Genomic DNA, 22774 nt, shown 5'->3' with positions numbered 1-22774 from the left:
CCTCGCGCTGCGTCGCCCTCGCGCTGCGTCGCCCTCGCGCTGCGTCGCCCTCGCGCTGCGTCGCCCTCGCGCTGCGTCGCCCTCGCGCTTCTTGCGTTTTTCAATGCTGCATAATATCTCCTTGTGTGAATATACCACTGTTTCTCTATCCATTCGTCTGTTGATAGGCACTTGGGTTGTTTCCAACTCCTTGCTATCGTGAATAAAGCCACTATAAACATGGGTGTGCATATATCTGCTTGGATGGCAGTTATGGTTTCTTTCATCCTTTTAACTGAGAAAATGTAGTTACTCCTGCTATTATAATGCAATATTTCCTAATTTTATTAGAGAAGAAAATCCAAGCTGGGCAAATGGAAATGGGGAATGTGGGGTGAAAGTGGGGAGTGTGTTGACACAATGAGGGGGTCTGAAACCAACGCCATGAAACAATCTATGGATTGGTTGTTGAATAGGAAAACAATTTTGTTTATGAGCTTTATGTATAAACTACAATGAAATATTAAAAAAAAGTAGATAAAGGAAACCTCAGCTGTAGAACAGATTTGAACACAGAGCAACGTCTGTATTCTCTCAGAGGGAAACAGAGGCTGAGAAGTGAATAGAGACCTTCAGTCTGTCCTTCCCTTGAGAGTCAGCCTATTTTTTAAAACCCATTTTCTTTATTTTCAGGTGTCTTTGGGACTGCTGCTAGCCGTTGGCCTACCTTTCGCCTTCAGCCTGTCTCTAGCCCTCAGCCTGCCTCTAGCCCTCAGCCTGCCTCTAGCCCTCAGTCCATAGCACATGAAATGCAAATTGGTGCAATTACTTTCCAGGTTGCTATTGGCGATATCACCAAAGAGAGGGCGGATGTGATTGTCAATTCAACAACAAAGACATTCAATGGGAAGTCAGGTATGTTCTTTAAGAGATTTACTTGGCTATTCCTAGCAACATGAAGTTTGGAAAGGGAGCTATGGCTATCACTTCCCTGAATAGACAGTTTTGTAGAAGATATTTGAGTTCTGAAATCAGGAAAATCTGAGTTTGAATGCCAGCAGTGCCTCTTATATTGTGTAGTTCTGACTAAATCACTTATGCTCTCTGAGTCTCTATTTTCTTTCTTGTCAAATGCCTACCTGTCCCAAGAGGAGTTAAAAGGGTGTGGTAGTGTCTTTGACCTCAGTAGACACTTTGTCCCTGACAGCTCCCATGCCTTGTACAGTCTGAAATATTAAAATTCCTACTGGCAAGTAGTTGCACTGCCAATCCAAAGGCAAGTGGTTCAAACCCACCAGCTGCCCTGAGGGAGAAAGATGTGCAGATTCCTCCTATGCAATTTACAGTCTCTGAAAACCTGCTAGAAGATCAGCTCTGAGGCAGTTCTAATTCAGTCACACGTCACAACATTTTATGTAACTTGGGGCACACAGCTCACTTCCTCTATTCTTACATTATAGTGCCATAAAAGTGAAATCTCTTTTTCTTAATTTTCTGAAAAATATTATACTGCCCCCACTTGTGTACACTATTGAGCCTCTCTGTATGTCTATTTATTGATAACTTTACCCGAGGGTTGTGCAAGCTGTTAAGTGTTGTATTATTACTAACTGGAAGGTTGGCAGTTGAAACGCACTCACTGGCACCTGGGAAGTCAGGCTTAGTGATCTGCTTCTGAAAGGTCACAGCCTTGAAAACCCTCTGGACTTTTCTCCATGCTCAAAGGTCACCAAGAGTCAGAACTGACTCTATAGCAACGAACAATAACATGAATTATATATATATATATATACACACACACACATATAAATATATATTTTGTTGTTAAGTGCCATTGAGTCACCCATAACGACCCTATGTACAGCAGCTCTGAACCCTTCCCTGCCCTGAACCAATCTCACTAACTCTGATGCACCAACCCCCATCGCCCCATTTACTGTTTCAATTCATCTCATCTGGGGTCTCCCTCTCCTGCACTGTCCGTCCGCCCTTCTGAGCATGATATCCTTATCCAAGGACAGGTCCCTCCTGGCCATGTGCCCAGAGTATGTGAGACAGAGCTTCAAAATCCTAGCCTCCAAGGAGAAACTTACATATAGTGATTAAATAACTTAGTATTTATTTAATAGTTTTGGAATGCTAGGCTCTGTGCTAAGTCCTTCTCCTGGCTTATGTGCCTGTGATGAAAGCACTACCCCAGTCTCTGTGTGACAGGTGAACTGATTAGTCACATGAATCAGAACTGACTCTCTAGCAACTATAACATGAATACTGTAGATCTATGTATATGTATTTGATGATTAAATAACATTTATTTGTGTCCCTGTGAAGGAGGTATGACACCGATCCTTGTGTGACTGATGAACTGATTAGTCACATATTAACTATTAAGTGGTGGACTTAGCACCTCAGATGCTGTCCAAATGCGAAGTCTATGGTATGAACCTTTCAGCCCAGCTGTTTTAGATGTGTTCCAAGTGAGGAATCTTGAACCTTGATTGGGAGGGCCATTGAACTGAAACCAGCAGACTAGCTGTTTAATTGTGAAAGGAAAAATGAAACTAAGTGACCAAATGAAACAACTACTTAAAATTATAAATTTACATAAAATTCTCAACGTTGTGATCTCGGATCCATGCTTCATGATAGCAAAAATTTTTACAAGAACAGCTTTACCTGTCATTTATAAAATTGAAGAGTAGAGGGCAATTTATTTTTTCCAAATAACTGAACAAATACTGAGAAAGGGTTAAAATCTGAATCCTTTAGTCGCTTCCCCCTTTCCCTGGTGTCTTAAGAGGTTTCCTCACTGCAGGTCATTCAGTCCACTGTGACTTCAGAAATCCTGCGAACTGTTTTCAAGACTGCAAAATTTCTTTACATAAACAGACATCAGATAAACTTACATGTCCACCGAAGAATGTCTCACAGTCAGAATTTATAATTTGTCCTTGTAGTTTAGAGATTTTCTTTAAACTCTAAGAATAATAGTGAAACCCTGATTTGTGGTATAAATCACCCTGAAATTCAAACAACAGTGAGTGAACACTGTGGGGTGCGTGACACTCAGTCTGACGCCTGTTGATGCATCGTCAGAATATAAGCACTTCTCCTCTTATAATCCTGGGACAGTATTTATGCTGAGGCAAAGGCCTTTCTGGGCAACACCACCAACATTACAGACAGAAGAGTACCAGCAGGTTTGACCAGGATGTGGATCAACCTGAGCATGATGGTTGTTAACAGAAAAGGTGGTCTAGTTTGGACAGATAGGTTTAGAAAAAATTCTTGAATTCTGACTCATTCTTGTTATCACCAACCTGTCTTATTTATTTAGGGGTGTCCAAAGCGATTTTAGAAGCCGCCGGCCCCGCTGTGGAAGATGAATGTGCTGCATTAGGTATGATTATTTATTCCTTTTTGCTACAATCTATCAAAAAAGTAAAGAGCCAATCAAAGCGCAGGTGACATAGTGTGTTGTATGCATTTTGCTGTTAAACAAAAGGCCATGGGTTGGAATCCACCTGTTGTTCTGTGGGAGAAAAAGGAAAAGTCTGCTCTCATAAAGATTTGGAGCCTTGAAAACCTCAATGGAGGGTCACGATAAGTCAACATCGACTCAATAGCAGTGTGCTTTTGTTGTTGTTATTATCAGGGTTTGATGTGACATCTGTGGTGAGCAGTTCATGCAATGAGTAATGAGTCCTTTGCAAAGAAGATTCATTGAGTAGTTAGCTGTTTACAAGTTGTTCCCAACTTGTGGTGACAAAATGCAACCTTCGATGGTTGGGGTTCAGACAGCTGTGATCTTTTAAAAAAACAAATATTTTATTGGTTTGCATATGATCATTTATATACATCACATTTTGTACATGTACTTTGTGTTTTATACAATCATTCGTATACGTTATGTTTCATTCATGTACCTTGTGTTTTATATAATAATTCACCAGCATTATGTTTTATATAATTAATTACAATTGCTCTTGGTACCAGCAGTCAGGAAATCAGGAGATGTATTGCACTGAGAAGCACCATGGGAAAATCAGCAGTCAGGGACCTCTCCAAATTATTGAGGAATAATGATGTCAGTTTGAAGACTAAGGTGCATCTGTTTCAGGCCATTGTCTTTCTGATCACACCTGAGAGCTGGACAATGAATAGAGATGACAGAAGAAGGATTGATGCCTTTGAGGTGTGGTGTTGGAGAAGAGAACTGAACATCCCATGGATGGCCAAAAGAACAAATATGTCTTGGAGAGGGTGCAGCCAGAGTGCTCTTTGGAGGCAAAGATAATGAGGCTTTGCCTCACATACTTTGGGCATGTTGCTAGGAGGGGCTTATCCTTGGATACAGACATGATGCTCGGAAAGGTAGAAGGTTTGGCAAAGGAGAGGAAGACCTTCACCAGGTGGATTGACAGGGTGGGTGACTGCTGCAATGGGCTGTCCTGTGTTAGGAAGTGTGAGGATGGCTCAGGATAAAAGAGAGTTCAGATCTGTTGTTCATAGGGTTGCTATGAGTTTTACTCTACTCAATGACACTTCACCACCACCACCACCACCACCACCACCACCACCACCATTGCTCTGTGTCTGTTTCAAGTCCCCATTGGACATTTCCCAATCCTTCATGCCCCTTCCACCCACCAACCTCTGCTCTCCCAGTTCCCTTTCTCTCTTGTTGTGTCTCTCTTACTTCCCTCCCCCTTCCTCCTGCACTGTAGTGATTTACAGAACTCTCATTGGCTGAATGTTGGAAGTAATTTCCTAAGCCTATTTTCTGAGTCAGACCTCCCCCCAACCCCTTGCCTTAGTTTGGAAGTGCCACTGAAACCTTTTTAAACCTCTTAGTAGCATGCATGTCTCCACTGATGGATGGTGGCTAGCCCTGAGGGGCATTGGCTGAGCCTTTAACCCTGTTTTCCTGCATCAAATCTGAGAATTCCTCCACTGCCTTGGGATAACTGGAGAGCAGGTATGAGGTGGTGTGATGTGGTGGTTGTAAAGGAGGAATTCTTTATCCCTCCACTATTTGTCTTCTCCTTTCTAAGTATTAAAAAGAAACCAGACCTTGAACCTAAACCAGGCTTCACTGAGTGCCTGACGGAGGGAACCTGACGCGTGTAGCATGTCTTATCTGTGAGAAAGTTCTAGCAATAAAGAGGGTGGTCATTAATGACTGGTGGTTGCGGGGGAAGGGGAAGGGGAAGAATATGGAAAGTCTTTAACCCTGTAGGATTAGGCAAATTATTTTTTACTTTAGTTCTACTTCTTTTCCTCCCACCCCCAGAGAAGGATCTTTTTTATTCAAGTTACTGCAACTAGGAAACCAGAGGGGAACCATAGGCTGAGACAAATAATATCTACCGCCTTTCCAACAGAACCAGGGGAGAGGGTGGATCTATATTTTCACTGGTCAACATGTGCCATCCCTTCTCACTCTGCTGCAACATCCTAGAGGCAGGGCCCCACCTTTGCTGGGTCTCATAATGGTACCCCAGCATGTTGTGTCCCAGCTCCTTCTCTATGAAAAGCATCTTGGGGAGGAGAGTGTGGGGGTACAGAGGGAGGCAATAAGGATAGACATTTGGCACTAGTACCAACAATAGTAACGATGGATGTCTAAGAGTTAGACCTTTTTTTGTTGTTGTATACCATCGAATCTAATCCAATTGGCACAGAAGGAGATTGCCCCACCTTCTCCAGCGGAGCATCTGGGGGATTTGAACCTCACGCCTTCAGGATTGCAGCACAGCCTCTTGCTAAGTCACCAGGGCTCCCTTAGAGTTGTGCTTCCTATAACACATCTCCAAGTAACCAACTTTCCAATCCTTCAATTGAACAAGTGTGCAGTCTGGCTGGAGGAATAGGGGAGATCATAACTATTCTTCAAAACTAGGACTTCACAGAGTAGGCAGTGAGCTAAGGGGGTGCTTTGAAGAAGCCATAGTGACCCACATCTGACAATACTTGCTACTATGTCTGACACAGTAAACGTAATACACTTCTCCCTTCTGTGATGATGATGTTATCTCTGGAGGAAACAAAAATGAGGACATTATTAATAAGGATTAATGCCTCAGAAGGAGCCCTTGTGACACATGGCTAAGCTCTTAGATGCTAACAGAAAAGTCTGTGATCAAAGTGTTACTTCCACTAAATAATGTGCTGCGCTTTTGTTTCCATTTTTTATCTTTTCTTTTTTCCAGCTGCACAGCCTCACCAAGATTTTATAGTGTCACAAGGTGGCCACTTAATGTGCAAGGAGATAATTCATGTTAACGGAGACAGTAACGTGAGGAAGACCATTTATAAGGTTCTCCGAGAGTGTCGAAGGAGGCGGTACAGCTCTGTTTGCTTTCCAGCCATCGGAACAGGTTTGTAGTCTCCTGTCAACCAAATATTTCTAGTAATTCATGTTCTTTTAGAGTTCATTTATTTATTTTCTTCCCCCCCCCCCGATTGATAGTTTATTGGTTGTTTTAAGGGCCAGAACACAGACATGTTGAACAACTTGTAAATGATTCTTAAAGTATGTATAAAAAAATCTAAAAAACCAGATTGTCATAATTATTTTCCAAATTCCAGTGCCTTTCCAGCTTTAAATTTGGAGAAAAATTTTCATTAAGAAGAAAATTAAAAAAAAAGAAGAAAATAAGTACCGATATCTTTGATTGTTGATTAATGGTCATATCGCTAAGTCCAACTAATTAGCAATTTATTATCACACACACTACACACTCAAATTTTCAACTGTTCACAGTACATAACAAAGTTATGAGGGAAACTGGACTACTAAGACCAAAGATGTTACAGAATCCACACAGTTCTGACAAGAAGAAAATCAGGAGGAGGGAATGGTTATCTTTAAGATATGGTTAAGAATGGTTACGGCATTGAAGTCTATGGGGGAGAGAATAGTCTAAAAAGTATTATATTTTAGGGCATTATTTTTATCGTAGGAGTATGCAATGAGGGTTGCAGAGTGGATTATATTGGGGGTTGGGGGGGGGGTTTGGGGAGGTACGGAGGAATTGTGTACCAATGAGGGAGTTTTGCTTTTCAAGGAGAGGAGCAAAAGGGGGGGGAGGGGTTTGTGCCGGGAGAAGGGTGCAACAATGAATGAATGGAATCCCAAAATCTCTGTAGATGTTCATTGAACTGAAAAAATAAACAACCTAAATTAAAAAAAAAAGAAAGAATGGTTATCTTTAACCATTTACTAAACAGTATTCTAATGTATGTACCTAAAAAGCATGGAAAATAGACTTCATTTAAAATGTTCAAGTCATAAATGCATGAATATGACTCCAAATTGTCAGTAATAATATGCTCTGTATTATGGGATATAAAAACTGTCCCCCTCCCCCATGGAATGTTAGACTGACATCCAAAGCCCCCCACAATTTTAGCATGCCAAATTGTATCAGAAAATAAATAATTTGCAAATTGTCTCTCACCTCTTAAAAAATTTACACTTAAAAATGGGATGAAGAGGGATTTCCTTCTTCCTAAATATGTTTCTAGAGCTACTAAAAACTTGAATTTACAAATTGTTGATAAAAATATTCTCCTGTATTCTAACTTTGTAAATAAATCTATAATATAAAATATAAAAAGAAAAGACATGGAGAAGGGTTAAAAATATATTCCTCTGGATTGTACAAGAAGGGAGATACAGGGACCACTGAGAAGACATGGTAGACAAATATTAATCAGACTTGGCTTCTTTCTCTCCTGCTTCATCAGAAGCTGGACTCTTTATTTTCAGTTTCTCCATTTTCTGTATGTAAATCTTTAGTTTCTAGGTTAGCCACTTCAGTTTTCCCTTTCCCCTTTTGCTTGTAGTTTGTTTTTTTTTTTTTTATATCTGAAGGCTCTTCCTTTCCTGTTGCCTTTTTGGGCTTCCTCTCCACTTCTGCAGGCGGTTTAGCTGACAGCCTCTCTAATCTGCTCTTGGGTATCTTGACTGCAGGGAAGGCAGGTGCTGGGTGCCTTTGGGCTTTTGCACAGAGTCTTCATGAAGCTGGGTTGCCTGGCCACTGCCTCTCCACCTACCACCAGACGTGCCCGAGTTTTGTTTCTCTCTCTATCAAATTATTTCTGAGTCAATTTGAAAGTAATCCTAGTGGTGGAACCTAGAAAAATGGGTAATCAATTAGGCCTCATCTATAGAATCTAAGCCTCTTTTGTTCATATTTCTTCTTTGTTGTATGTTCCTTAAGTGGTTACTCATGCTTGTGACTTAATGTTATGTGGGGTTTTTTGTTGTTTTTTTTTTTTCATTCTCAAAATTCTAATTTCTAAAGAAGTATCTTAGATTAGTAGTGACTTGTGATTATACACTACTGTTCAGTCCCTGACTCCTCAAATGCCCATAAGGATTACCGTAGACATGCGTATCAATTAGTGAGGATGCCGTCCAGCACCATCCTCAGTGAAGATGAGCACATCCTTTTAGACTGTGGGCAGGGGAGGAAGAGTTAGCAAATGAATAATGTTGACAGAGAAAGAGTGTGAGTGTGAAAAAAATCCTAGAGGAGGGAGTGTGGAGGTCTATGAAATGCGCATGTCTTGCCTCCTCAATTATAAAAACATTATGATGTACTCAAAAAGAAGGACCAGATGTTTAAACCTTGCTGCTTTGTATGGTCAGTGAAGGATTCTTACCACCCTAGCCTTTTCTCCATCTATCATGAAGTTGCCTATTGGCCTTGGTGGTTTATATTCTTAATGTTGAGATGAAATCCATATTAAAGGTTGCAGTCTTTGATCTTCTGCAGCAAATGTGCCAAGTCCTCTTCACTTCCAGCAAGCAAGGTAGTATCCTCTGCACAGTGCAGGTTGTTGATAAGTCATCCTTCAAGCTCTTTCACGTAGTCCAGGTTCTTGAATGATTTGCTCTGCATGACGATTGAATAGGTATGGAGAAAAGATATCGCCCTGACGCATGCACACCTTTCTAAATGTTTCCTTGCTCTGTTTGGACAACAGCTTCTTCATCTAAATATAGCTATCCTATGAGCATGATTACTTGTTCTTAATAGATTTGGGTTTGTAGTAGGTGATTTTGTGGAAGATTTAAGGAAGAAGGGCACTGTTCTGGATTGGATACTTTAAGGAAGTAGATGAACCTTTATGATTGGCTGTCTAGAAGGAATAAGAGTAAGGCTAAGATTGAGATTGCTATGAAGTTCATATTAGTCAAGACATGCAGGTATTTTGTTATTTTTTGTTGTGTTCTGTACAATATTTATGGTTTTCTTTATGATCAGGCCTAGGGACAGTTTTGTTTTTGTCTTCATTTATCATGACTTGAGAGCAACTGTGTTGATGACGTTCTTTGCCCTCAGCGTGCATGCCAGACCAGCTCCTGACTGCCACTGGGTGCTTTCTCCTCTTTCCCAACACTAAGAACCACATTTGCGGGGAGCTCTGGTGACCCAGAGGCAAGAAGCTGCACTGCAATCCAAGAGATATGCGGTTTGAATCCACCAGATGCTCTGCTGGAGAAGGAGGGGCAATCTCCTCCTGTACCAGTCAGATCCGATTTGATGGTACACACACAAAATAATAAAAGAATGAAAAAGAACCACATTTGCCAAATTTCATCACATTGCTGACACCAGTTGAAATGTCTTTTTTTTCCCCCCAGGAAATGCTGGGAAAATCCCAACCGTGGTAGCTGATGACATAATCAATGGTATTGCAGATTTCACACAGAAACATTCTGCTGGATTACTGAAAACTGTAAAAGTTGTCCTCTTTTTACCTCATCTGCTAAATGTTTTCTGTGACAGCATGGCAAAAAGAAAGAGCCAGATGTCACCTGCCATTCAGTTCCCATCCTCTGGGACTACAGGTAAGATGTTTGAGTGAAAACTTACCATATGCATCTCTGTGAGATCACTCACAAGCTGTGTGAATGCTTACTGGAATTACAGTTTTCTCTCAGCTTCTGGCCTTTACATATAACATCCAGTTATATAAAGGAACAGTTTTAAAATATCAGACACAGTTGTCTGTGAAATGGTTATTTTTTCTGAAATGTGAAATGCTATGTGGGAGACAGGAATAGCAAATAAACGAAAAGAAAATAGAAAAGGGCAGAAAGTGCAAAGAGGAAATTGAAAAAGCCAAAACCTCAAACTCATTACTGTTAAGTTGGAATCGACTCATAGCTGACTCTCCAGTGGGTTTTCCGAGACTATAAATAGGAGAGGAAGAGATTGCTTATCTTTGTCCTGTGAAGCTACTGATAAATTCAAATGACCAGAGAGGTACTACTTTTGGATAAGCAGTGTGACTCCTTACTAAGCTACTCAAGCTCTCTGAGGAGATTGTCGTTATTGTATGCTGTTGAATAACAATCAACCCACAGCTGACCCTCTAGAAGGTTTTCAGAAGCATAAAATGACATGGGAAGGGACTGCCCAGCTTTCTTAGGCGAAGCAGCTGGTGGATTAGAACTGTGTCGTAATTCTATTTTGTGATCTCCTTTACTTATTGATTGGTATTTACCTTCAATCTTCCTATAGGTATGGACTAGCAGACAACAGTGGTTTGTTGGGAAGTCATTGCTAGACAAATTAATCTTAAATTAGAAACAGATACAAGAAGGACAAAACCATGATTGTGTGGTTTACTGTGGTTTTCTGGTTTATTACGAACAGGTTGATTCTGGGTTGCTCCTCTGAACGGGGTGTGTTTATGCCTCATGCACAAGTCTCTATGCCCACCTGCTTTTCGTTTTCCCTCCCTCCCCATTCCACTTTGTATGCACCTCTTATTCTGGACTATTGTCATGGAAATAATACTTAATCATATATTTCTTTTAGAGAGTTATTTCCCTCATCTATTTAAATGCAGTGTTCATTATTTATCCCCTCTTTTCTTACTTCTTTGGCCTATATCTTCCTCACATTGTAGCCTCTTTACTGGTGTTAAAGTAACCAGAATGGAGCCTTCTCTTGGAACCATGATTTTTACCCTTTTGAGCAGCTACACGACAAAATACTGTGACTATTGGTAGTGGCTATGTAGGTGGGTATTCCTAGTTTCCTAAAACGGACAATTGCTGAGGTATTGCAAGTAGCCATTTCAGTCAGTCCTGCTACATATATATCTATATTATATCTATATTCTGCCAGTTCTTCTGAATGTGCCAGCACACACAGCACACACAGAGAAAGTAAACAAAAAGAAAATTAATAAGTCCATCCTGCTGCCATATTGACATGTTTCCTCTCACAGATGAGGGAGTGATTTACCCCCTTCTGCCACCTAGCTCTCAGAACTGGGTGGAGCCCTGCAGAGAGATCAGCCCATCCCCCTTAAACTGGGCATGCCCACTACAAAACTCCACCTCTGGGCCAAAAAAGTAAGGGAGATCACCAATATCTAAAATCTTGCCAAGACATCACCTGCAACTAGTACAAAAATGAACTGAAAGACCTGCCACTGAACTATCTAATAGAGGAAAGAAGAGAGGCACTTTGGTCCTAAACAGTGCTGCCTAGCTAGACATCAGGTGGGATTTCATAAAGTTATGCAGGAGAGGTTGGATGGGACCATAGTACCTGGAGGGCAATAGTCATCCCACAATGGGAAAACAAGAGGGAGCATCATAGAGGTCCTTCACATAATATTGTCATGCCCTGGGACATTACATAGTTACAGCCACCTACCATCTACTAAGAAAAGACTCACATAATGTCAAGAAAGCAGCAGTCTGCCTCAGTCATCAAGGAAAAATAATTCTTTTCCTAAAAAAGCAGATCCAATGAATACCCTAGAAAAAAAGGAGAAGAAATAAGTTGATGTGAAGTTATTTGAACAGCTACAGAAGAAAATGCAAATGATGGAAAAAACAATGAAAGCCATTAAGGAAGCAAATATCCCAGAAATGAAAAGTGTTAGTGAGGAGCTGCTTGAACAACTATGGAAGAAAATGTAAATTATGGAAGCAAGATATAGATAAAGAGGTACAAGAACTTAAAAAATCATCACAAAACAGAGAGGGTACAGCCGACACAGTGCTGGCAATAACAGAAAAACATGAAAATGCAATCCAGAATATTAAGGTCAAAATGGCAGAAGAGACCAATGTGCTAGTAGGACAAAAAAGTTGAATTGAAGAGATGGAACAGAGAGTCAGTGAGCTGGAAAACAAGAGCCTTGCCGGAAGCATACTATAAGAAAAATCAGAGATGAGATGTAAATAAAATGAAGAAAACATTAGAATCATGTGTGATGACATCAAAAGGAACAACATGTGTATGACTGGAATTCCAGAACAGGTGAGTGACAGTAAAGTCATTGAGAAAATTGTGCAAGAAGTACTTGAAACAAACTTCTCAGGTATTATGAAGAACAGGAAAATCCACATTCAAAGAGAACAGAGAACACCAAATAGACTAGACTCAAAAGGAAAAATATCAAGGTATGTAATCAAGGTCTCCAAATAAAAAAATAAACAGAATATAAAGAGTAGCAAGAGAAAAACCAAGAGTCACCTACAAAGAGGAAAGAATTAGTTTACATTCTGCAGAAACCATGTGAGCTAGAAGGCAATGGATGACATCTACAGAAAGTTGAAAGAAAACAATTACAGCCAAGGATCCTATACCCAGCAAGGCTCTGCATCAAATATGAAGGAGAAATTAGATCTTTTGCAGAAAAGAATGAACTTAAGGTATTTGTGAAAGCAAGACAAAATTACAAGAAATTTTAAATGCAATGCTTCACATGGAGACACCAAAGGAAGGTGGATGGACCATAGTAACCAGAAACAACAGAAAAAGAAACATGGCAAAACGGCAATGGTAAAACCTGGCCTTACAGTAATCACACACTTAATGTGAATGTACTAGATGCACCAATTAAAAGAAAAAGAGAAGCAGAATAGATAAAAAAGCAAAGCCCATCAATATGTTGCCTAATATATATATATATATATATATATATATATATATATATATATATATATATATATATATATATAATGAAAAGAAAGACACACTCAAAATCAAAGGCTGGGGGAAAAAAATATACCAAGCAAATGGCAACTACCAAAAAAAAAAAAAGCAATGGCAATACTAATCTCTGATAAAATAGTCTTCAGAATGAAAACCATCACAAAAGACAAACATACTGATAAAGGCATAAAAGATAAAAAAGACATAACCTTGGTCAATATTTATGCACCAAATGATAGACCTGCAAAATATACAAAATAACAGTTAATAGAATTGAAGAAAGAGAGAAATAGCACTACAATAGTGGTAGGAGATTTTAACACACCACTATCACCAAAGGATAGGTCAAGTCAAAAGAAACAATAAAGATGCAGAAGAGCTAAACTATATAATCAGCCAACTTGATGTTGTGGATGTATTCAGGGTACTTCACCCAACTAAAACTCAATTCACTTTCTTAAGTGCACATGGTACATTCTCCAGAACCAATCATATAGCCTACTATATGATTATACACAAAGCAAGACTCAACAAATAAAAAACATTGAAATAATGCAATGTGTCTTCTCAGACAACAATGCCATAAAACTAGAAATTAACCACAGGAGGGTAAAGCTTACAAAACCACCCATGTGGAAGCTAAGTAACTCTCTACTAGAATGTGACTGAGTTATAAAAGAAATAAAAAAGTTCATTGAAATAAATGAAAATACAACATATCAAAACCTCTGGGATGCAGCTAAAGCAGTCCTCAGGGGGAAGTTCATAGCTATACATGCTCATATTTAAAAAAGGAAGAAAGGAGGGGGAAATCAATGATCTAACTCAACACCTTCATCAGCTAGAAAAAGAATAACAATCTAATCTTATAGCCTCTAGAAGAAAATAAATTATAAGGACAAGAGCTGAAATCAGTGAGAAAGAAAACAGATAAAACAATTGAAACCATCAATAAGACCAGAAGCTGGTTTTTCAAAAGGACCAATAAAATTGACAAATCACTGGCAAACTTAACAAAAGAAGGGGGAGGGGGGAAGAGAAGACACAGATAACTTGATTAAGAAATGATAGAATTGTAACAGAACCAGATGAGATGAAATGAAATAAAAAAATACTATGAAAAGCTATACTCTGATAAACTGAAAAACCTAGAGGAATGGACAAATTTCCTTGATTCTCATGCTTCACCCAAATTGACCAGAGAAGATGTAGAACACTTGAACAGAACCATCACAGAAGAAAAAAAGTCCTGGACCAGATCGCTTCACAGCTGAATTTTACCAAACATTCAGAGGTCTATAACCAATTCTACTTAAAGTATTTAACAAAATAGAAGAAGAAGGAACCCTCCCAAAGTAATTCTATGAAGCAAGCATAACCCTAATACCAAAACCAGGCAAAGATATTACCAAGAAAGAAAATGACAAATATCTCTCATGAATATTAGATGCCAAAAATCCTTAACAAAATCCTAGCCAATAGAATTCAAAAGCACATAAAAAAATAATTCATGACCAAGTGGGATTCATAACAGATATGCAACGATGGCTCACCATATTAACAAAGCAAATAACAAGAATCATATGCTCTTAGCAACTGATGCAAAAAAGGCATTTGACAAAAATCCAACACCCCTGCCTGATAAAGGCACTTAGCAAAATTGGAATAGAAGGAAATTTCCTCAACATGGTGAAAAGTATATATACAAAACCAAGAGCCAATATCATTCTCAATGGAGAAAGTCTAATAAAAGTATTTTCCTTGCAGAGACCAGACAAGAATGCCCATTGTCACCACTTCTATTCAATATTGTATTGGAAGTGCTTGCTAGGGTAATAAGACAAGAGAATAAAATAAAATGCATCCAGATCCGCAAAGAGGTGGTTAAACTGTCGGTATAAACAGATGATATGATAGTGTACACAGGAAATCCCAAACACTGAACAAAATAACTGTCAGAGCGAGTATGCAATTTAATAGAGTGGCAGGGTGTATAATTAATATCCAAAAATCAATGGGATTCATCCACTGTAACAAAGAGAACTCAGAGAAGGAAATTAAGAAAGCAATACCATTTACAATGTTGGTGTTGTTACGTGCCTTTGAGTCATGTGAGACTTATAGCAACCCTATGTACAACAGCTCTGAACCCTGCTCTATCTGAGCCAATCTTATCATCCCCGATACACCTACCCCCATTACCCAAGTGACCGAGTCAATCCATCTCATCCAGGGTCTTTCTTTCTTGAGCTGTCCCTCCACCCTCCCAAGCATGATGTCCGTCTCCAAGGACTTTTTCCTCAAGTCAACTATGATTCAGAGTAACCCTGTGAACAATCAATCTGAATCTTGCTCTAGCCTGCACGTCCTCCATTTCTGCCATGTGCAAGCCCACTGTGGGAGTCCTCTGAGTCAGTCCATCTCACTGAGAGTCTTCCTCTCTTTTGTTGACCTTCTACGTTTCCCAGCATAATATCTTGCTGTGAGGACTGATTCTCCCTGAAAATGCTCCCAAAGACAAGCCCAAGCCTACCACCTTGGAATTGATTTTAACAGGAGGAGGCTGCCTAATCTTTATCACACTGGTGGAGAATGGTTAGTGGATTCAGACCACCTTTCCATTAACAAACCAGTGTGGAACCCACTATGGCACCAGTGTTCATAATTTCTCTTTAGAGAGAAGAAAAATGAAGATTTAGCATTTGTATTACTTGCTAACTGTCACATTGGTAAGAGAGTGAATTGCTCACGTCTTTCAGTTTCAAGCCTTGCTGGCTTTCAGCTGTATAATTTCTTGGCATGAAAGGGAAAAGGTAAGAGGAAACCCTTCACCCTCTAACTTTGCGCTGTTGCCTGTTGTAGTCAGTAGAAAGAAAACAGCTGTTCTAAAAGGCCTCCAAGATCTAGGTTTTAAAGCTATTAGGCCGAAAGATCCCAAAGAGGATGCACAGTGGGAAAAGGAGAGAATATAATTTGAAGAAATTGCACATAAGGAACTTCTCCAGAAGAAGTCTTTTGAGATGAAAGTGGAAAGGAGCTTATAATTAGGCTCAGGTGCCTCACTGTGACACTGAAACCCAATTCTTAAATGGACTTTCTAAACAGAAAAAGGATGCCCTAGATTCCTTCCTACACCTGATACACATTTCCCTGAAAGAGGCAAATTTTAGATGTCTTTGAAAGGAAGAAATCTTTTCGTGTGTATCTCTGGTGTTCCATCCTATGACATTTTCCTCACTAATGCTATCTGTTCTTATGTAGGGTAGTCATGTCATCATGGCAATTTAATACTTTAAAAGTTTCCAGAAATCACCAGAAAGAAAAGAAGAATGGGCAGGAGCATCTTATGTGAAAGTATTCTCTAAGCATTTCTGCTATTTTTTTTTGTAAATAGTGCTTTTACTTCTTAGTTTCTGTTGTTTTTGTAGTGGACCATCTAGTTGGAAGAGATCTATAACTGACCTTCCAATGGGTTTTTCAGAGACAGTTAATTGCATGGGAGGAGACTGTTCATTTTTCTTCTGCAGAATAGCTGGTGGATTTGAACTGTGTGCCTTTGGGATAGCAGCGCAGCTTCTTATCACTAGGCCACCAGAGCTCTGGTTGTTAGTTTAGAAAAAGGGATACAAAACAAGGCCTTTAGTTCTCATATGCTCAGGGTATATTCCAAGTAGTGGAATAGCTGGGTCATATGGAATATCTATGTTCAGCTTTTTGAGAAAGCGCCAAACTGCCTTCCAGAATGGTTGCACCATTTTACAATCCCACAATGTATAAGAGTTCCTTTCTCACCACATCCTCTCCAGCATCTATTACTTGCTGCCCTGTTAAACTTTGCCACTCTTACTGGAGTGAGATGGTACCACATTGTGATTTTGATTTGCATCTCTCTTATTGCCAGTGATTTGGAGCATTTCTTCATTTGTCTATTTGCCATTTCGAATATCTTCCTCTGTGAAAATTCTTTCCATATCTTTTGCCCTTTTTGTAATTGAGTTATCAGTCTTTTTCTGTGGAGGCCCAGGAGTATTCTGTAAACTTTTGTTATAAGACTCTTTTCTAAGATGGTATTACTAAATGTTTGTTACCATTCTGTAGGTTTTCTTTTTATCCTGTTGGAAAAAGTTTTTGATGTGCACAGAAATTTAATCTTTAGAAGGTCCCATGCATCAATTTTATCCTCTTTAGATTGTGCATTTTTGGTTGTATTTGACAGTCTCTTTATACCTTCTTATCTTGATCTCTCACTTCTAAGTTTGTCTCTTATGACATTTATGGTTTGGGGCTTTACTCCCAGGTCTCTGATCCACCTTGAGTTGATTTTTGTATATGGTGTGAGATGTGGATCCTGTTTGGACACCAATGTTCATAGCAGCATTATTCACCATCGTAAGAACATGTAAACATCCCAAATGTCCAACCACAATTGAATGGATTGAGAAATTATCATACATTCACACAATGGAATACTATGCAGCATGCGGGAGCAATAACTTTGTAAATTATTACCCAACTTGGGAGGGACTGGAGAGCATTATGCTGAGTGAACTATCTCAGTCCCGCAAAGATAAATACTGTATAAAACTGTTATTGTAGAACGAGTATAAGGATCCAGGAGGGGTGGGAGAGGCTGGAAGCAGAGGGATGTGTATGTACAGAGGGAAGAGGGGATTAATCATTGGGTTGTACAATTTGATGGGTATGGGAGGTGAGGGAAATTGAAAGAATTTGTTCAAATTTGTATTAGAATTTTTTAAATAAACTAGTGAAAAACAACAAAACAAAGTCTTTTAGCAAGAAACCAGACTTCAAGAGAAAGAAAGAAAGAAAGAAAGAAAGAAAGAAAGAAAGAAAGAAAGAAAGAAAGAAAGAAAGAACCACTCAAAAGTGATAACATGAGCACATAAATGAAGTGAAATTTGCCTTCTTGTTTTTGTGCCTATTTCTTGGGGAAATTTTAATATCAAGGTATAGTAAATCTAAGTTTGCCTAAATATTTCAGCTAGACAATGAGTTATGATCTTATGTGCCATGTTGGTATCAGAACCGTTCGCTTCATCTGTGTTTACAAATTGAAGGTGATGAAAGAAGCCATCTGTGGAATGTGTGGACATACCCCCACCCCACGTCTAAGTGGGGAACAAGAGCCTGAGGAAGTACTCTGAGTTTCAAGGACCCCTGGGACTCAATCTTGTGTTTTTACTAAATGCTGACTTTGCAGGTGATGTTCCTAAGCACTGGACTTGCATGAATCAGCAGCCTCTCCGTGTGGTTCAGCTACAACCTGGGCAATCAGAATACAACACTGTACAGAGAAAGTTCAATCAGACCTGTGCTTTGCACAAAATAGAGAAGGTAAGGTTATATTTAAAGATGGGTTTTTTTAAAAAAATAATGTAGGAGGAACTAACATGGAAAAGAACCATTTTTGCTTTCCTTTTTACCTTCTTGTATTAATTTAAATTGGAATTAAACTCACCTAAACTTTGTAGACTTCAAATCACATGGCTATTGCTGCTGTTGTGTGCCTTCAAATCAACTATGACTCATAGTGACCCTATGCACAATAGCTCTGAATACTCCTCTATCCTGAACCGCTCTCACTGACTCTGACACACGTCCTCTCATTACCTCACTTACTGTGTCAATCCATCTAATGCATGGTCTTTCTCCCCTGTGCTGTCCCTCTAACCCTTCTGAGCATGATATCCTTCTTCAAGTACTGGTGCCCAAAGTATGTGGGACAGAGCCTCCAAGGAATAGCTTCTCCAGGATAAACCTGTTTGGTAGTCCATGTTCAGTACTCTTCTCCACAAATCAAAGGCATCAATTTTTCTTCTGTCATCTTTGGTCATTGTCCAGCTTTCTGATTCATAGTAAGTAATTGGGAAGACCATGGCATGACATTAGAAGTAGGAAATGAGAATCTAAAGTCAAATATGCTTTTCACTGTAATTCACAAGAATGGATTAAACAATCTGATCTGACTGTACTACCAACAGTGTCAGCTTCTCCTTAAGGCCAGAGTTCTCAGCATAAGCATAATGTCCTCCAGGGTCACCCATTTTGAATAATATTGCATGAGTTCCTTGTTTTTCAATGCAGCATAGTATTCCATTGTGCGAATATACCACAGCCTCTCTATCCATTTGTTTTTTGATGGGCACTTAGGTTGTTTCCAACTCCTTGCTATCGTGAACAAAGCTGTGATAAACATGGGTGTGCATATATCTGCTTGGATGTCAGTTATGGTCTCTTTGGGGTATATTTCCAGTAGTGGAATTGCTGGGTCAAATGCTATCTCTATTTGTAACTTTTTGAGAAAGCGCCATACCACCTTCCACAGTGGGTGCACCATTTTACACTCCCATCAACAGTGAATAAGGGTTCCAGTCTCTCCACAGCCTTGTAAGCATTTGTTGCTTGCTGTTCTGTTAAATTTTGCTATTTTGACTGGGGTGAGATGACATCTCATAGTTGTTTTTGTTATTATTTGTTTCTAAGACATATTCTCTCATATTTTCTGCTCTCCTATCATAGAGTCTCTGAATTTTATGTGCTCTCACGGTTCACAGCATCTTCTTAAACTGCTGTTTATTATTCTACAAGATGATAAATTGTTACTAAATTTAAAGCTTGTTGATGTAGGGATCCAACAAAATCCTTGTTTCATAGTAATATTTAGTAGATGATTACTGAGTAGATAACAAAAGTAATTTTTAGGGGAAAAGAACATCAGTTGTGTGCCGTATTTTAAGAAGATCAAGAAGGACAAAGTTCCAAAGAAGGAACTGTTCGTGGTTTGAAATGCTATTGAGAGATTTAGGGAGAAATAGCCATTAGATTAGGCTAGATAAGACTCCTTAGGTGGTAGAAATGGTTAATCACATGACTACCAGCTGCTTCTGCAAGGTCAAGACCATGAACCCTGATGCGAACAGTTAAATTCTGAGGCCCATGGGATCCATGAGTATCAAAATGATAGTGAGGATACTTGGTAAATGGTATACAATTAGGTGTTGAATTGTAACCAAATTAGGAGCAGTGCAGAAACAACTGCCATAGAATAAGTTTGGAGATGATGCTTTAAGTAACTCATGAACAACTACAAAATTTTGAGTATGCATTGAAATGTTTAGTAAATCCTTTAAGGATCCCAGAGGACATCTCTAGTTCAGTAAGCTTTTAGATGCAGGTTCTAAGTTCTGGTAAATAGAATACTTGCTAATGCGCATTCTTCCAAAGTTTAGAAACTAATAGATAGCTGTAGAGAATCTTTTGTTCTGAAAAAACCTGCCTGTTTTCTGACTTTGCTGTTCGTTTGCATTTCGCCCTTCACTTCCTCCTTTCTAATGTTCCCCATTTTAAAAGCTATAGGAAATACAGTATACACCCTAAGGTCATTTTCAAAATTATTTGCCTTTTGTTATCTGCAGATTGAGAGAATAGAGAATGTAGATCTCTGGCAGTGCTACCAGGTAAAGAAAAAGCAGATGGATGCCAAGAATGGTCATACAAATAACGAGAAAATCCTTTTCCACGGGACAGATGTTGACTCACTGCCACATGTCAATCAGCACGGCTTCAATCGCAGTTATGCTGGGAAGAATGGTAAGGAAGGGAGTCAGCTGACAGCTCAGAGTGAGTGAAGTGAATGGGTAGTTCTGCTGGTGAGTTTACTTCCAAGCAATGTAGATCTCAATGACAGCCACATTGTCATTGTCAGCACAGAGCTCTGTGTGCTACCCCTGTAAGAAGCCTGGCATCCTTCTGAGGGCAGGCGGTGTGGATTTTAGAAATGATGGAAGTGCCTTTGGTTGGAAAGAACATAATTGCTTTTAACCTGTTGCCAGACTTGGATGTGATTCTCCATAGTGTGCAAGTTTCTGCATTCTTAGAAAGGCATCTGTGTTTCTCTTTACAGCTGCAGCCTATGGAAAAGGAACCTATTTTGCTGTAGATGCCAGTTATTCTGCTGATGATAGATACTCCAAACCAGACAGGAACAGGAGAAAACATGTGTATGTTGCACGCGTTCTCACTGGAATCTACACACGTGGAAGTGCACAGTTACTTACTCCTCCATCCAAGAACCCGGACAACCCCACAGAGCTGTTTGACTCTGTCACAGACAATACACAGAACCCAAAGATATTTGTGGTGTTCTTTGATTATCAAGCTTATCCTGAATATCTTATAACTTTCAAATCTTCTGGTCGTGTATTGCCTTGAAGTCAATCCTGACTCATAGTTACCCCATGTATGCAGAATGAAACTGCTCCATAGGGCTTTCAAGGGAAGTAGGTTTCCAGGTCTGTTTCTACAGTACCTTGAGTGCATCTGAACTGACACTCTTGCTGCCATTTGCCCAGACTTAACTGTTACTGCCACACAGAGACTTCTTCCAAATGTTAGATATCATTTAATCACTTAATCAAAAGAACATTTTATAGATTCTCTTTTTCTTTGATTAGTCTATGCACATAAAGTTGTCCCATTTAGGTGGTGAAATGCCAAAAACTACATTTTGATAAGGTGTATGTCTCCAAGTGGTGACATACCTCTCTGGTGAGCAAACTGGCAAATGAAAATGAAGAAACAAAGTGACACAATTATAGCTGTCCACAAATACCAAATCCAGAGAAGAGGAAATCATGTATTCCTTTTTTTCTATATGGAAAGAAATAGTATGGATTACTTTTAGGTCAAGATGTCATGTTCTTGTTGGAATATACTAAGACATCAAATTGTGTCTTACTTATTCACAGTGTAAAGTGAATAGACTGTTGTGCATCGATAACCACTGGGAATTGAATCCCTTTAAGAAATACTTGTCAAAGGACAAATACTGCACAATACCATTACTATGAAAATAAGGAATAGCTAGGAAGATGTGAGGAGATTGAGAGAACAGAGATAGAAAGTCCAGTGAATGAACATGGTAAGGAGTCAGGAAAAGGGAGTAACATCCAGGGAAGAATTGACCAAGGGACAATATGTCTATTGCAATTAGTAAATGTATAAATGTTCAGAAGAGTAAGGGGAAGCAGAGAAGGGGGAGGGGGAAAGAGTAATTAATTATATTAACACAAGGTATATGAATGAGTAAACATATAAAACATAAATAATATAAAACATAATGTATGTGAATGAAAAATAAAAGGCATAAACAACAGCTGTGAGGCCAACATAAAAGAACTAAGCCTACTGTGAAGGGACACTGGTGATATATAATCTGACCATGGAGAACCATGGAGACAGAGCCAGAATTAAAGGTTTTGCCTTTGGGATGATTGAAAGAAGAGCTGACTTGTGACTACTATGAGACAAAGCTTGCTGGAAGATTGAGAAAACCAGAGGTTTCTTGCATTTATGTTGCTGGGCTGAACCTTGGACTTGCACTTATGGATTAAGAAGCTGACAGAACTGAGTCTTGCTCTTGATTAACAGGCTTGGGTCTACTGTTAACTAAAATTTGAACTTTCACTGTGTAATATCCTTTGCTTCCCCCACTCCCCAACCTGTTTCCTTAATAAACCCCACAACTGTGAGTAAAGTCAAGTCTGTGAGTCAATTTGCAATGGGTAAGTGCAGAAACATGGAGGTGAGAAACTACATCTGACCTTGTAGCATTTTGTTTGATACTGTGGATGTTATTGATGGGGACAGTTCTCCTTTGGGAAGCTGGTAGAAGTCAGAGTTGGCTTTCCCTAAGTTGCCTTTGCTTTTTGTTACAGATGCACATAAAGATATTATTTTAATAGACCCAATCATCTAATTTAACCTGTGTAGATTATGCATTTTAGATTATATTT

The 22774-nt window shown here is 39.3% G+C and overlaps 1 protein-coding gene across 1 annotated transcript in view; it reads left to right on the top strand.

Moving 5' to 3' along the window:
* PARP15 (poly (ADP-ribose) polymerase family, member 15) overlaps window positions 1-21191 on the top strand; it is a 57412-nt gene extending 36221 nt beyond the window's left edge. Inside the window, exons 8-14 of the mRNA XM_006884306.1 lie at window positions 673-894; window positions 3317-3379; window positions 6192-6359; window positions 9638-9844; window positions 18181-18314; window positions 20396-20570; window positions 20884-21191. Coding sequence (XP_006884368.1) covers window positions 673-894; window positions 3317-3379; window positions 6192-6359; window positions 9638-9844; window positions 18181-18314; window positions 20396-20570; window positions 20884-21191 — 1277 coding nt within the window. The remainder of the gene's footprint in view (window positions 1-672; window positions 895-3316; window positions 3380-6191; window positions 6360-9637; window positions 9845-18180; window positions 18315-20395; window positions 20571-20883) is intronic.
* Window positions 21192-22774: the final 1583 nt, after the last annotated feature.

This window comes from Elephantulus edwardii, unplaced genomic scaffold (assembly GCF_000299155.1).
Source record: "Elephantulus edwardii isolate Elephantulus edwardi_28Jun2011 unplaced genomic scaffold, EleEdw1.0 scaffold00032, whole genome shotgun sequence".
In the NCBI taxonomy this organism is placed as follows: Eukaryota; Metazoa; Chordata; class Mammalia; order Macroscelidea; family Macroscelididae; genus Elephantulus; species Elephantulus edwardii.
The sequence above is the reverse complement of the archived record's forward strand: the minus strand, read 5'-3'. Positions and strand labels throughout refer to the sequence as shown.